At 45.3% G+C, this 13,600-nt stretch overlaps 1 protein-coding gene across 1 annotated transcript; it reads right to left on the bottom strand.

Annotated features, from left to right (window-relative positions):
* Positions 1-4,793: 4,793 nt before the first annotated feature.
* On the bottom strand, positions 4,794-5,983 carry CETN1 (centrin 1). The gene has a single exon (XM_008261127.4). The coding sequence runs from the start codon at positions 5,920-5,922 to the stop codon at positions 5,404-5,406; it is 519 nt and encodes a 172-aa protein (XP_008259349.1). The 5' UTR covers positions 5,923-5,983; the 3' UTR covers positions 4,794-5,403.
* Positions 5,984-13,600: the final 7,617 nt, after the last annotated feature.

Raw genomic sequence — 13,600 nt, 5'->3', positions numbered from 1 at the left:
CAGACCTCTCAGGGATGAGGATCTGGATCACCCCACCAGGTGAGCCACTGACATCAGCAGAGGTGCTAGCTAAGGGTGAGGGGAATCTAGATTGGATGGTTGAGGGGGAAGATGACTGCTGTGGGGTCCTGAAGACCAGCAGCTGTGACAGGGGCTATAGTTTGTCCCTCTAACCTTCCTTTTATAAGTTTCCCTCGGGAAGAAAGGGCTGTCAGAATCCTGAATTAGCTGTTTCCGGGACTTTAACAGAGCCAGTGGATCTAAGTGGTGCAAGGCATGGACTGTAGTGGAAGCTATGGGGGACTCCCTCAGAAGCAACCACCCCTTCAACTGCACAACCCTTCCCTGTCCCTGCATTTTGCTGTTTTTTTTTTTTTTTAAGTTTTATTTGTTTATTTGAAAGGCAGAATGACAGAAAGAGGGAGAGATATAGCTCTTTCATTCTTTGCTTCACTCCCCAAATGCCCACAGCAACCAGGGCTGGGGTCTCTATGTGAGTGGCAAGGACCCAAGTACTAGACCATTATCTGCTGCCTCCCAGGCACATTAGTACAATACTGAATCAGAACTGGAGGCAGGGGCTGGCACTGTGGCATAGCGGGTAAAGCCTCAGCCCTAGTGCTGGCATCCCATATGGGTGCCAATTTGAGTCCCGGCTGCTCCACATCCAATCCAGCTCTCTGCTTTGGCCTGGGAAAGCAGTGAAAGATGGTCCGAGTGCTTGGGACTCTGCATCCATGTGGGAGACTTGGCAGAAGCTCCTGGCTCCTGGCTTCAGATCAGTGCAGCTCCAGCCATTGTAGCCATCTGGGGAGTGAACCAGTAGATGGAAGGCTTCTCTCTCTCTCTCTCTCTCTCTCTCTCTCTCTCTCTGTCTCTCTGTAACTCTGCCTTTCAAATAAATTAAAAAAAAAAAAAAAGAAGTGGAAGCAAGACTCAAATCCAGGCACTCCAGTATGGAATGTGGGCCACCCAAGAGGTGGCTTAACCTGGTGCACCCAACACCCACTCCCAGCCCTAAACCTTTAAATTGAAGTGTTCCATTGTCCCAGTGCTGAGAGTGTTGATGGCTGACAGTTTGTAGCTGTGTTCTCCTTCCCAGAGATTGCCCTTGGTTGAAGAAGAAAGCCACCTTGCCTAAGGTCATAGCTTCTTCTTGACTGCAGCCCATGCCCAATGATTGTCAATCAATGAGAAATTTTAACAGTCCAACTTCCTTGTCCCAATTTGGAATGTCTCTTCGGGGCCAGGCACCCTAGTTCCAGAGTTCCCTGTGAGATCATTTGAGGCTTTCGTTGTAATTAGGTCACAGCCCAACCCTCCCCTCCCCACCCCCACTCTGGTCCTGCTATCTCTCCTCCTCCACACTTGGATTTCCTGCACACATATCTCAGACTGAGTCTGCTTCCTAGGGCAACCAACCTGCAGCAGTTTCAAGAGTTGAGCCTACCCCTTCCTATATCTTCTTATTTTAAACATAACATTTCTTATCCTCAAGGCAGGGGGGAACCCTTTAAATTCTGTTTATTTGGGGCATTAGCTTTTGTGATATCTTTTAAAATTACTTTTGTATTTGAGAGGTAGAAAGAGAGAGAGAGAGGTGGTGGGGTGTCCCTCTCGTTGGTTCATTCCACAAATGCCTACGATGACTGGGCTGGGCCAAATTACCACACAGGTTCTAGGTCTCCCATATTGGTGGCAGGAACCCAGTTAGTTGAACCGTCACGGCTGTCTCCCAGGATCTACGTGGGCAAGAGGCTGAAGCCAGGAATCAAAGCTAGGCACTGTGACGTGAGATGTAGTTATCTTAACTGCTGTGTTGAATGCCTGCTCCTTGAGACTTTTGCATTTTCATCCTTGGCCCCATGCTCTTGTTTTCAGATTATATCACAAAGCAAGAGCTCATCCACAAGAATTTTACATGGTCATATGGGTTTCTTTTTTATTTTTTTAAGAAATTATGGTACATATATACACTACAGAGTACTATTCAACTGTAAAAAAAAATGAAATCCTGCCTTCTGCAACAACTGGAAACCACTGTACTTAGTGAAATAAGCCAGTCCCAAAAGACAGAAATCATAAGTTTTCCCTGATCCAAGGTAACTAATAGAGTACCTAAAACGTAATGTATTGGAATGAAATAGATACTTTGAGATTTGATGATTGTTTACAGCCCTGGTCTCTTCTGTTGAGGAGCAGTGTTTTTTGTTTTTGTTTGTTTGTTTTTCTCTTCATACTATTTGTTGAACTCTTTTACTTAGAGTAGGGTTAACTATACAATCAATAAGTATACTGAAAATAGATCTTTGTAAGATTTAAGAGTGGGAATCTGAGGGGGGGGGGGTGTTGGAGCATGAGCAAGAGGGCAAGCTGGGAAGTACCACTGTGTTCCTAAATCTGTGTATTGAAATATAGGAAACTTGTATAACTTAAGTACAATTTTAAAAAAACATTTATTTGAGAGGCAGAGTTATAGACAGACAGAAGGAGAGATAGAGAGAGAGGTCTTCCTTCCGTTGGTTCACTCCCCAAAATGGCTACAACAGCCAGAGCTGTGCCAATCCAAAGCTAGGAGCCAGGAGCTTCTTCTGGGTCTCCCACGCGGATGCAGAGGCCCAAGCACTTGGGCCATCTTCTACTGCTTTCCCATGCCATAGCAGGGAGCTGGATTGGAAGTGGAGCAGCCAGAATATGAACCGGTGCCTGTAAGGGATGTCGTTACCACAGATGGAGGCTTAGCCTACTATGCCACAGTGCCGGCCCCACTTGGGTTTCTTTGGTTTGCTTCTTGCTCTTTTTTTTTAATTGGGGCCATCTGTAATAGCCCAGTGAAAAATTACATTTTTAATCCTTCCCAAATGTTCTTAGCTATGTTTCCTCATCTGCAAAAAGGTTTCCATAAATTCTTTGTATTTTCTAGGTTCTGCTTTTGTCGTCTAGGGTACATGTCTAACCCAACCAGTAGATGACTAATTTCTTTAAAAATTCTAGAGTCAGTTTAGGCCTGTCCAGCCAGCCCTCCCACTTCGCTCTACCCCCTCTTTGGAGAAGCAGGAAAAGGCAACAATGAGGGATTCTTCCTTAGGAATGAGGAGGATTCAGAAACCTTCCGAAGCCCCTCCCCTTGTGTGGGATGGATCCTGCCCTTAGGCCGCCCCTTGAAGTATTCTGCTGCAGCCTCCAGAACTGGCCCCACAGTGCAGCCAGCTGGACTGACTGCTGGGCTTCAGCCTGGGTTTCTGTGTTTCACTTTTTTTTTTTTTTTTAAGAAAAATTTTATTTACTTGAAAAGCAGAAAGAGAGAGAGAGAGGGAGAGAGGGAGAGATCATTCATCTGCTGGTTCATACTCAAATGCCCACAGTGGCCAGGACTGGGCCAGGCTGAAGTCAGGAGCTTCATCCAGGTCTCCCACGTGGGTGCAGGGGCCCAAGCACTTGGGCCATCTTTCCACTGCTTTCCCAGGTGCATTAGCAGGGAGCTGGTTTGGAAGCAGAGCAGCCTGGACTCAGACTGACACCTGTATGGGATGCCAGCACTGTAGGAGCACCTTAACCCCTGATGCCACAACACCAGCCTGTGTTTCACTTCTATCCTCTACTGGACCACGAACCAAAGCTAGCCTCGTCCAGTTGACTGAGGCGCTGACCCTTGCTTCTAGTTTCTGACACCTTTGCTTCCAGTATTTCTACTTAATGCATATGTCCACCCTTGGGCCAACACACTGCTCAACAAGGACGCCAGATTCCCATATGCTTCCTCTTGCTCTCCGAGCAGGCCCTTCATGTGAATGCTGGCCCAAGTTGTACTTGTTTCCATGACAACTGGATTTGAGCCCAAGGCTTTGCAACTGTTAGTCTCTGCAGCCCAAGAGTTCCCCTGCCCTGTGCCAGCCACTTCAACAAAATCCTGTTTCACAATGAATGTCCATGTAGTCATCACTGTAGTCAGTTCTGTTGGTTTGGCAAATTTGTCCCTGTCATTGAGAACTGAGACTATAATACTATGAAGATTTTCAAAAAGTTCCTGGAAAATGTGTAGTATGGAAAAAAACTATGCATGACTTTCAAAAAATTTTGCTCCAAAATAAACATATTTTAAATCTGTTTTTCCATGAACTTTTTGAAGAACACTCATCATTCTCCTGATTAGATCTACTATCCTCTGAAGAGCAGAACTGCTGGCAAACCAAGTAAAAAAAATTTCTAGAATTTGAGCATTTATCTCAATAGGACTTTACATGAAGTTTTAACTTAGATTTAGTTGTGACCAAAATATCTAGCCCCTTGAATAACTTTGTTGCCTATTTCCAAAACCTTAGTGAAAGCTTCCATCTTGGCAAACAGATTATATTATCTTCCCACAGTCACATTATTTAAATTTTCTCTAACTTCAATTATTTAAGAGTAGGCATCTTTATTTCAAAGCAAGAAAGAGTTAATTTATAAAAGAACAAGTAATATTATTTACACACATGCAAATCACAGTGAATTTACTAAAATGTATAAAATAGAGAACCAGAGAACTATCTGTATCTCAGACACTCTAATGTCTAAAGTACATCAGGGGTCGGGGGGGGGGGGCTCAATTACCTCCAGTTATGATGTTCTAAGAACAGGTAGGTGGATAGCGCCTTGTAATTAAGCAGTAATGAAATGGCTAAGTTATGTTCTAGTGCTATAATGCCTAAAACATTCATTGATCTTTTCAAGAACAGATAAGTAGCTTAAAATGTATTTGACATTTTTTACGATTGCTTAAATGAAGATCTTACTTTTGTAAATACTCAAAATTGTTAGCTTAACGTCTTCATCAAATTTTATTCAATAGCCCAGGTACACATAGTGGTCCTGCACTGCTCACAGTAGATAATTTATACACAAAGAATCATACATATGTGAGGAAGCCAGAAAATAGTCTAAATTGCACAGTTCACTACCACCCACAGGCAAGCCTATACTTTGGTACCTTTCCTGAGCTCAGTAAGTTCTTAAATCGCCATTCCAGTTTCCTTTAAATCAGTAGTTAAATGATTATGCTAGGATAATGGCTTCAACTGAAGAAATCATATATGAAGCAAGATCATCTAAGACCACCAAAGAAGTGACAAGGGAACCCTATTTCTGCTCGTCCCAAGAAGCTGTCCTGGTTTTAGTTTGATAGATGTCCACACTCGCGAGGAAAATAACGGATGCACTTTAACCTAATGTACTCCAGGTCTGCTCTTGAGAATTAAAAACCAAAACTCATGTTGCATGCATCTTTCAAAGTCTGTAATTGAGCTAGAGGTTTGGAAATTGATCAAGACAAATTAGGAGGAAAAAGAAGAGCTAGAGACAGCCACTGCCCTCAAAGTGACAGTCTCACAAAACTCGGGCGAATGGCGTCCCGTGCCAGCGACTTTAATAGAGGCTGGTCTTTTTCATGATCTTCAGAAACTCCTCCTCGTTCACCTCGCCGTCCCCGTCCCGATCAGCCTCGTCGATCATTTCCTGCAGCTCCTCATCCGTGAGGTTCTCGCCCAGCTCGTTGGCCACGCGCTTGAGGTTTTTGAAAGAGATCTTCCCCGTCTCGTCGTCATCAAAGAGCCGGAAAGCCTTCAGGATTTCTTCTTTGGTGTCCTTCTCGGCCATCTTCTGAGTCATCACAGCCAGGAAGTCGTTGAAGCTGATCTTCCCCGTGCCCTCCTTGTCCACCTCCGAGATCATTTTCTTGATCTCTTCCTTCCTGGGTTCGAAGCCCAGCGCCCTCATGGCCACCTTCAGCTCCTTCACGTCGATGGTGCCACTTCCATCGGCATCGAAGAGGTCAAACGCCTCTCGAACTTCTTGCTTCTGATCTTCAGTGAGTTCGGGCTTCGGACCCGACTTCTTCCTCTGGCTGGCGGGAGCCGAGTTCGGCTTCTTGAAGCTGGACGCCATCCTGGCCCGGCAGTTGTTAACGCTAACGCCGCCAGCGCTGCCGTTGCCACTGCGCCTGCGCCCAGGCGCCCCCACGAGGAGACGCGGGATGTCCCCGCGTTCATCCTCAAAGCGGAGCTCTGTCCCCGCTCCGGCGCAGGGAGCCCCTGCCGGCTAAGGCCTCCACATCTGGGAGATCTTATTTACGTTAACATCCACAGTCCCTGGGTTTATAACCGACTTTCCAGGAGTTGATTCCCGAGCTGGCCAGAACTGCCTGTAGCGCGTTGTCTTCCATAATTCACCGCTCGCTGGTCTTCTTTACGGGCCATTGGTTAGCATCCATCAAACCCATCAGGTTCATTTGGAAGTTCTTCCTCTCTCTCCTTTTCCATACTAATTTTAAAAACATTCTTGGTTTTGAGGTTACTGAAGGGCAAATTTAGGATAATCAAGATTAAGTTTGTTCACTTGGCATTAAATATGGGGAAGGAGAAGGGAAAGAGAATATTAAAAGTCATACCATGTGTTCAACTTGACATAAATGGAAAGCAGATAAAATGGAAAAAGTTATGTATACAATTTGTAGAAGTTTGTCTCCTGACATTACACTCAGCAATAATAAAACTCCTGGCATGTTCTCAAATATGAAATGTAATATCCAAATGTATGATTTATTTTTGGTGTTTCAATTTGACTTCGTATAATTGCACTTGAATAATGGTCCTAATTTCATTTACTAGGCTTTTGATTCGGAGGGAGAGTTGTAATACTGTATTCCAGTTTTCTGGTAGGTTTTTTTTTTTTTCAAACTCTGGCAGCACATTACTCTCTTACAGTTTAACATCCAATCAGGGTTGTGCTCAGCCGCATGCTCTGGGAGTCTTCCCTTGACAGTGGACAGAACAGGAGATGATGCAGAGCACATTAGGACTCAGAATTGGCTCCTGGAAACAAAGGGGTCCTCCTGGAAACCAGAGGAGCAATTGAAAAATGGAAGCTTTTCAGGTGAAAAAAAAAAAAAAAAAGAAAAAAAGTTACCAAATAAGCCCACAGAGGAATTCCCATCAGAATAGTTGCATATGTCTTTAAACAATATTTTTTAAAAAGATGACTTTAATTTGTTAGAATTCTTTGTCCAAAAAATCTGAATTTATCACTACTCAATCTGTTACAACAGAGGAAACTTGGAAGAGTTTTTGTATGCTCAGCACCTAGAACAGTGCTTAAATGTCACGTAATAGGTGGATTAACAAATATTTGTAGAATAAATGCATAACAATGCTATCCTGAAATACCTTCTGAACCATCAACATAAAGCAAACCAAAAAACCCCAAAAGATTAAACGATGCTGGAAGCGCTTTACAAGCTGTTTTTAAAATTTGTGGGCAGATATTGTTTCCATGGCGTGTGGTATAGTTGTGTTATAGTTGTCTGTTTCTCCCTCAAAGTTCCTGTGTTGGAGGCTTGGTGGGGTGGGGGTAGGGGGAGGTATGGGGAGGGGGTGAGACCTTTAAAAGGTGGGGCCTACTGAGAGGTCTTTAGGTCATTAGAGGTGCTGCCCTTAGGAAGGCATTAAGGTAGTTCTGTGTTCCCTTGGTGGTTCATAGCCTGAAGCTGGCCCATGCAGCTCTCCTGCTCTCTGTCCAGTGCTGTGCTCTCACCGTTGCTGTGACTATGAAGTGACACAGCCCAGAGGGCCCTCACCGAACTGAGCCAATGCAGATGCCATGCCCTCGAACCTCCAGAACTGTGACCTAGAAAGATCTCTTAAAGGAGTTAGCTGGTCCCAGGTATTGCATTATAACAATGAAAAAAACTAAGCATGTTTCATTAGCCCTGTCTGACTACCTGACCCAATTGATGTGTTAGGTAGTGGACAGAGGGTCTGGACACAGAATTTCTAAAGGCAAAAACAAACAAACAAACAAACTTCCCTGGTCCCTCCGGTCCCCTGCCTTCCAGCACTTGTTGCTGGTGATGTCAACTCTAAGTAGACTCTGGCAGGCAGGTGTGATAGTTGCAAATCTTGCAACACTGCTCATTCCCCTGCCCTGTTTTATCCCATGTCAAAAAGCTTGGAATCCCACCCCAAGTCCATGACCGACTGTGCCTGTGACTTTGGAAAAGTCCTTTACCCAGACTCATCGGGAGCATCTGCAGAGGCGGCATGAACATGAGGCTTTCTGACACATCTCCAGTGCCAGATGATCCACAACAGTCCCAGGGACAGGGCCGCGGTGTGGCTGTACCTCACTGGTAACTCTTAGTGGAATCGGAATTCTTCCCAGACACTGTGCATTTCCTTTGACACCTACCCCTCTGCCCATCTTCAAGCCAAGCTATGATGTGTTGGGAAAAACTGAAAGATAGAAGCTGCCTTATATAGAGCTACATTTGGGCCAAGTTGAGCAGAAAGCAAAGCAGTTGTCATAGTTTCCAGATGTGTGCAATCAACAGTCACAACATTAGGCCACCAAGAGCTCCTTTTCATTGAAAACAGTGCTTTGGGTCAGAGACAGTTCTTGGTGGAGATTTACTTTATGTTCATCATCCAAACTCTGACTTAAAAGGGGCAGGGGACTTAGATTACCGTGTGCCTGGCGTTGTGCTTGTCCCCCCGTTTGTATTCTCATTCCATCCTTGCAATCATTTCTGCCTTTGCAAATGGAAAAAAAAAAAAATGAAGCACCAGCAAGGTGACCAACATGGCTAATCCATCAGTGGTAGCTCTGGGATTTAGAGTGTAGCCTGGCTGGGTGCAGTGCCGAGATTTTGTTAATCACACTGATCTTGAACTGTTCCTTTAGGCTCCTGCATTCTCAGGAACGTTGCTAAACCTGAAAACTCCAAGCTGGCCTGATTGACTCCAAATCCCGCTGGTTCAGCACAGCAAACACCTGGCTCTTGACTTTGCCTTGAGAAGGAATTCGAGAATAGCAAATAGTAGCAGGCATTTTATTGAGAAAATGGAAGTACACACTCCCCAGTAGTGCAAGCTCCTTTGAAGGGGAGTTGGCCCTGTCTTTGAGCTGTAGTTATCTATTGTTTAATAAAATGGGAGGTACATTCTCAGACAGGGGAGGAATATTCATGGTTCTTCTGGAGAGGGCGGGGAGACTGCCCAGAATCTAGCTCCCACCCTTTGCTTGCTCCTTTGATGGTTCAGTGTTCCCTGTCATGGTGGCCTGCAATGGCAAAAGAGGCAAAAGACCAAAAAAAAAAAAAAAAAAAAAAAGCCTGGGCCCACTGTGTTCCAGGCCTTTAATCCACTTTCAAAGGGGAGTGGTTAATTAGTCTGATTGGCCGGTGCGCACACAGGTGTGGCCTGGTAAGGGCATGAGGTCACACAGTGCTGAAGGTGTAGTCTTCCAGTTCACAAGCCTAATCAATTTTATCCTGTATGCCTGCCTACAACACTAGGACATGACAGTACCCAGCATCCGTGTCAAAGACATTGTGTAGCGGCGTGATTTCAATTTCTCCTGCTCCCTTACTGGTCAGTAATAAAGGCTCTCTCCTCTCAAAAGACTGACATCACACAGCATGTGGGGAGCAAACCCACCTTGTTCTGTAACAATACTGTCAGGCAGATAATTAGACAGGAGTCACTGGGAGGGGCCACAAAAAAGACCCTCCTCCAAGGGTGAGACCAAGGACCCTGTTCTCTAAGGGGGGTTCACCCAAAACTGCCTTCTTTGAATTTAATTTGTGGCTAAAATGCAGCCTCAGCCAAACCAGAAAGTTTTGGTTTACAGCCACATGAAAGAAAAGCCAGATGTCAATCACAAATGCCAATCATGGGGGCCGGCGCTGTGGCACAGCAGGTTAACGCCCTGGTCTGAAGCACTGGCATCCCATATGGGCGCCAGTTCTAGTCCCGGCTGCTCCACTTCCAATCCAGCTCTCTGCTATGGCCTGGGAAGGCAGTAGAAGATGGCCCAAGTTCTTGGGCCCCCGCACCCATGTGGGACCCGGAAGAAGCTCCTGGCTCCTGGCTTCAGATCGGCACAGCTCTGGCCATTGCGGCCAGCTGGAGAGTGAACCATCAGATGGAAGACCTCTCTCTCTCTCTCTCTGTGTAACTCTGACTTTCAAATAAATAAATAAAGATAAATCTTTAAAAAAAAATGCCAATCAAGAGCATCAAGGGCTCATCACCAGACAATGCCCCAAACCAGGAAGAAATGGGGCCATGTTTTCTCTTGACTGGCTCCTTCTCCCTTGGCAACACTTTAATAAAACTTTGCTATAATATCCTTACTTTTTGTCTCTCTGAACTGTACTCCATTACTGTGTCAGCAAAAAAAGTAAAATAAAATAAAATAAAAGATAGTTGAGACAAGCTGGCTGCCACGGGTGCCAATACTATGTTGTCTTCTCCAAAAGTTGAGATTATTACCAAAATGTATTCTGACTGGGAAGAGATGATACCCATTTTCTTCCCTAAACCTAACAATAATACAGCATCTTTCCTGGGAAGATTTGCCAGGAATTTGTTAAAAACAGAGTCCCAGTCTGGCTGGGTATCTACTTCTGTTCTTTAGTTCTGCTTCACTCCGTTGCCTGCTTTCAATGCTATGTACAAGTTAGTGGGAAGCAGCACCCCCCAAAGGGCCTTTGGTTGGCATAAGTGAAAGTCTACACAATGCATGTAAAATCAGCTTCATCACTTTAAAGTCATTTTTCAAGTTCTAAGGAGACCAATATAAAGAAAGCAGGATGTCTTAGAAAATCAGTGGATATGAGGATTTTTTGGTTGGTCAGTCTGGGAGGTTTTTTGCACTCCAAAGTTTTTGTTCCACAGTGTCCTAGGTTATATGCAAAATCGGCTGTTGATTATCTGAGAAGGGGAAAGGAGGTGATTGTTTAAGTCTGGACAGGGAGCCTGAACAGCTGGAAGTAGGGGGGAGGACTGGAATTCCACAACTGGATCTGGAGTCAGTTGAGACCAAAAGAAAGGACCCATGCAGCTTGCTTATGCTGATTATTTGCTTTTCCATTCAACTTGCAGGGCATGAAATAGGTGAGGCTCAGGAGACTTTTAAAATTTAAGTTGCACTCAGCAAATTCAGCAAATTCCAGGTGCCACCCAAGGCAGAAAACATGCATAAGAAAGCTCCTTTTTGCTGCCTATTTACCTTCCAACAAATGCAGAACAGAGAAAATGCAAATGCGTGATGCTGCTCCTACATAAGCAGGACAGCTGTTCTGGGATGGTGGAGGAGGAACCCCCAAACCAGCAACTACAGAGCTGAACTACTTATTCTTAAATAAAGCAGAGCAATTTACAAGAAATGGACTCCGCAGCAAACGTTTTACAATCCCGGTGGTCTCCGAATAGGAATATGAAGTCAGGTCCGATGACTCAAGCCCAAGCCTTCTTGGCAGGCCCAGGAACAGACTGAAGTATCCAGCCAAGGGCTACACGATTTCTCATTCCACGAACCCCAGAAATGAAGAAAATACTCCTTTCAGATACAAAAGTAGGTTGTATTTTAAGGCAGAATTTCACACTGTTTCTCAAACTTTCACCCAAATATTCCTAATAGCAAAGGAGACGTTACAACATTCCCCTGGGATCCAAGGAAACATTTGGAAGAAGCCTGCAACAAGCATGAAATATCTTTATCATCGTGTGTTTTCTTTCTAAAAAGCATATTTTGCTTTATATCTCATAGCACATTGGCAAGTTCTATTATGGTTTTAAATGAGCAAATTTGATTCCCTCAAAAAAAAAATGCACTTGGCTTATTTTGTGACTTTAAGACTAGTCCAAGGACACAACCAGGAACTTCGAGATTCTTACGTGCTTTGGCAAACGCAGACGTGGGATTGATTTAATATAGGGCTCAAGGAGAGTAAAATCAAGATCTACAGTGCTTCTCCCCTTACCCACTTACACATCCATGTGCCTCAACCTTCCACTTTTACATCGTCTGGTTTAGGAGTCATAGAAGAAGGCGGAAGAAGAAAAGTGTGAAGAAGAAACAAAGGAAGAGGGAATGAGCCCCCAGAGCATTTTGAACTTAACAGAATAAAGTGAAATACATCCAGTGGGTGAGAGAAAGACTGCCCCTTCCCCTGTTCCCCTTGTCTTCCTGGAACCCTGATTAGCCCAAGTTGAAAGCACTGCTCCGAGGAAAACAGAGCAAAGATGGGCTCGACGCTGATCTAAACTCGAAGCAAACCAGCTGGGCTTTGTATCACCCTGTAAGTAGTTCACACAGGCTGCATCGGGTACAGGCATCCAACAGAAAATGCAGAACGAAGGGGTCCAGGAACAGCTTAGTTGGATTTTTAAAATCTCTCTTCAACTGAGCTAACATTTACTCTTTGATCCACCTTCTTTTCATTCTCCAGGAGCCCTGCAGCTTCAGCCTCTGACACTGACTCGGAGGCTATTAACTGAGGAGAATTTGCTGCTCACCAGAGGTCAAAAAGGTCAGAGGCCCACAGGGGTGTTGGGTAACACAGAAGGAGCCACGTGTGGGCTTCACGGTAAGGAAGTGTTTAGGGATTAGCAGTGACCTGGAGAATTTGTGCCTTTTTTTTTTTTAAGGATGTTGAAATTCAAATTTAAAAAGAAAAGCAAGGAACTTGTGCAAGTTCTGGAAAGAAAGTCACTCAAACCACCTTTGGGCTGCACGTGCTGTTCACGCAGTCCTGGTGGTCACCTCCTCCATGTGACAATGACGCTTCTCAGAGAACGGAGCAGAGACCCAGGGAGGCTGGAATTCCTGCCTAAAGCCTGTTGGTGCCTGGTTCCTGTAGCACGGCATAGACATCTTTCCTGAAGGCTGAGCGCAGCGTAGACCCCGCGGCAGCAGCAGGTGAACTACTGGAGATGAAGCCATGAATCTGCCTCATTTGCTTCCCTGAACCGGCTTGGAAGGAGAGGAGCCCAGTCTGCCAGCCACATCCTAGTGATCCTTCTCCTAGGACCCCTCTGGGCCTCTAGGCCCCCGGGATTGGCAGGGAGGCCTATTTTGGTTTAGCCTTCAAGGTCTCCCATGAGGCCCTATGCATGGCATCAGGAGGGACAGAACCACTGGGAGCTAGAACTACCTCCATGCCCGACAACTGCCATGTCCCCCGACGTCTGTCCCCAGCTCCCAGAGAACTGGAAAGACAAATGGATGGGATAGAGGATGGTAGAGGAAACTCGTGTCGTTTATGATGAGAACACTTCCTATTTTGAAAAGCTCTGAGAAGTGAATTTTGGATAAAAATCAATTCCTGGGGACAAACACTTAGCTTAGCAGTTCAGCTGCCTGGCCCCACCTGAGTGCCTGTGTTTGCTACCCAGCTCTGGTTTCTAGACTCCGGCATCTTGGAAAGCAGCAATGATGGCTCAAGTAACTGGGTCCTTGTCACCCATGTGGGAGACCTGGATTGGGCCTGGCCCAGCCTCAGCTGTTGGCAAGCAGTTAGGGAGCGAACCAGTGGATGGGAGCTCTCTGTCTCTCACGTAAATGAGTAATTTTTACAAAAACCTTTTTAAAAAGCTGTAGTTTTTATTATTCCCATTTTATCAATGAAGCACCTGAAGTCAGACGCTCTCAGCTATTTTCCAAGGCACACAGCAAGCAGCAAGGTTTTACTCAACCCCGGTTTTCTGATCTCAGCTCCAATTCCCTTCTCTTAAGCCCTGCCCCCCACCCCAACCCTGCTTTTAGGCAACACATACAGGTGAAG

This window comes from Oryctolagus cuniculus, chromosome 10 (assembly GCF_964237555.1).
Source record: "Oryctolagus cuniculus chromosome 10, mOryCun1.1, whole genome shotgun sequence".
NCBI classification, from domain to species: Eukaryota; Metazoa; Chordata; class Mammalia; order Lagomorpha; family Leporidae; genus Oryctolagus; species Oryctolagus cuniculus.
Note: the sequence above shows the minus strand (reverse complement) of the source record. Positions and strands in the feature narration are given on the sequence as shown.

Excerpts from the sequence above, each read along its gene's own strand:
- CETN1 (XM_008261127.4), bottom strand. The coding sequence starts at position 5,922 with ATGGCGTCCAGCTTCAAGAAGCCGAACTCGGCTCCCGCCAGCCAGAGG.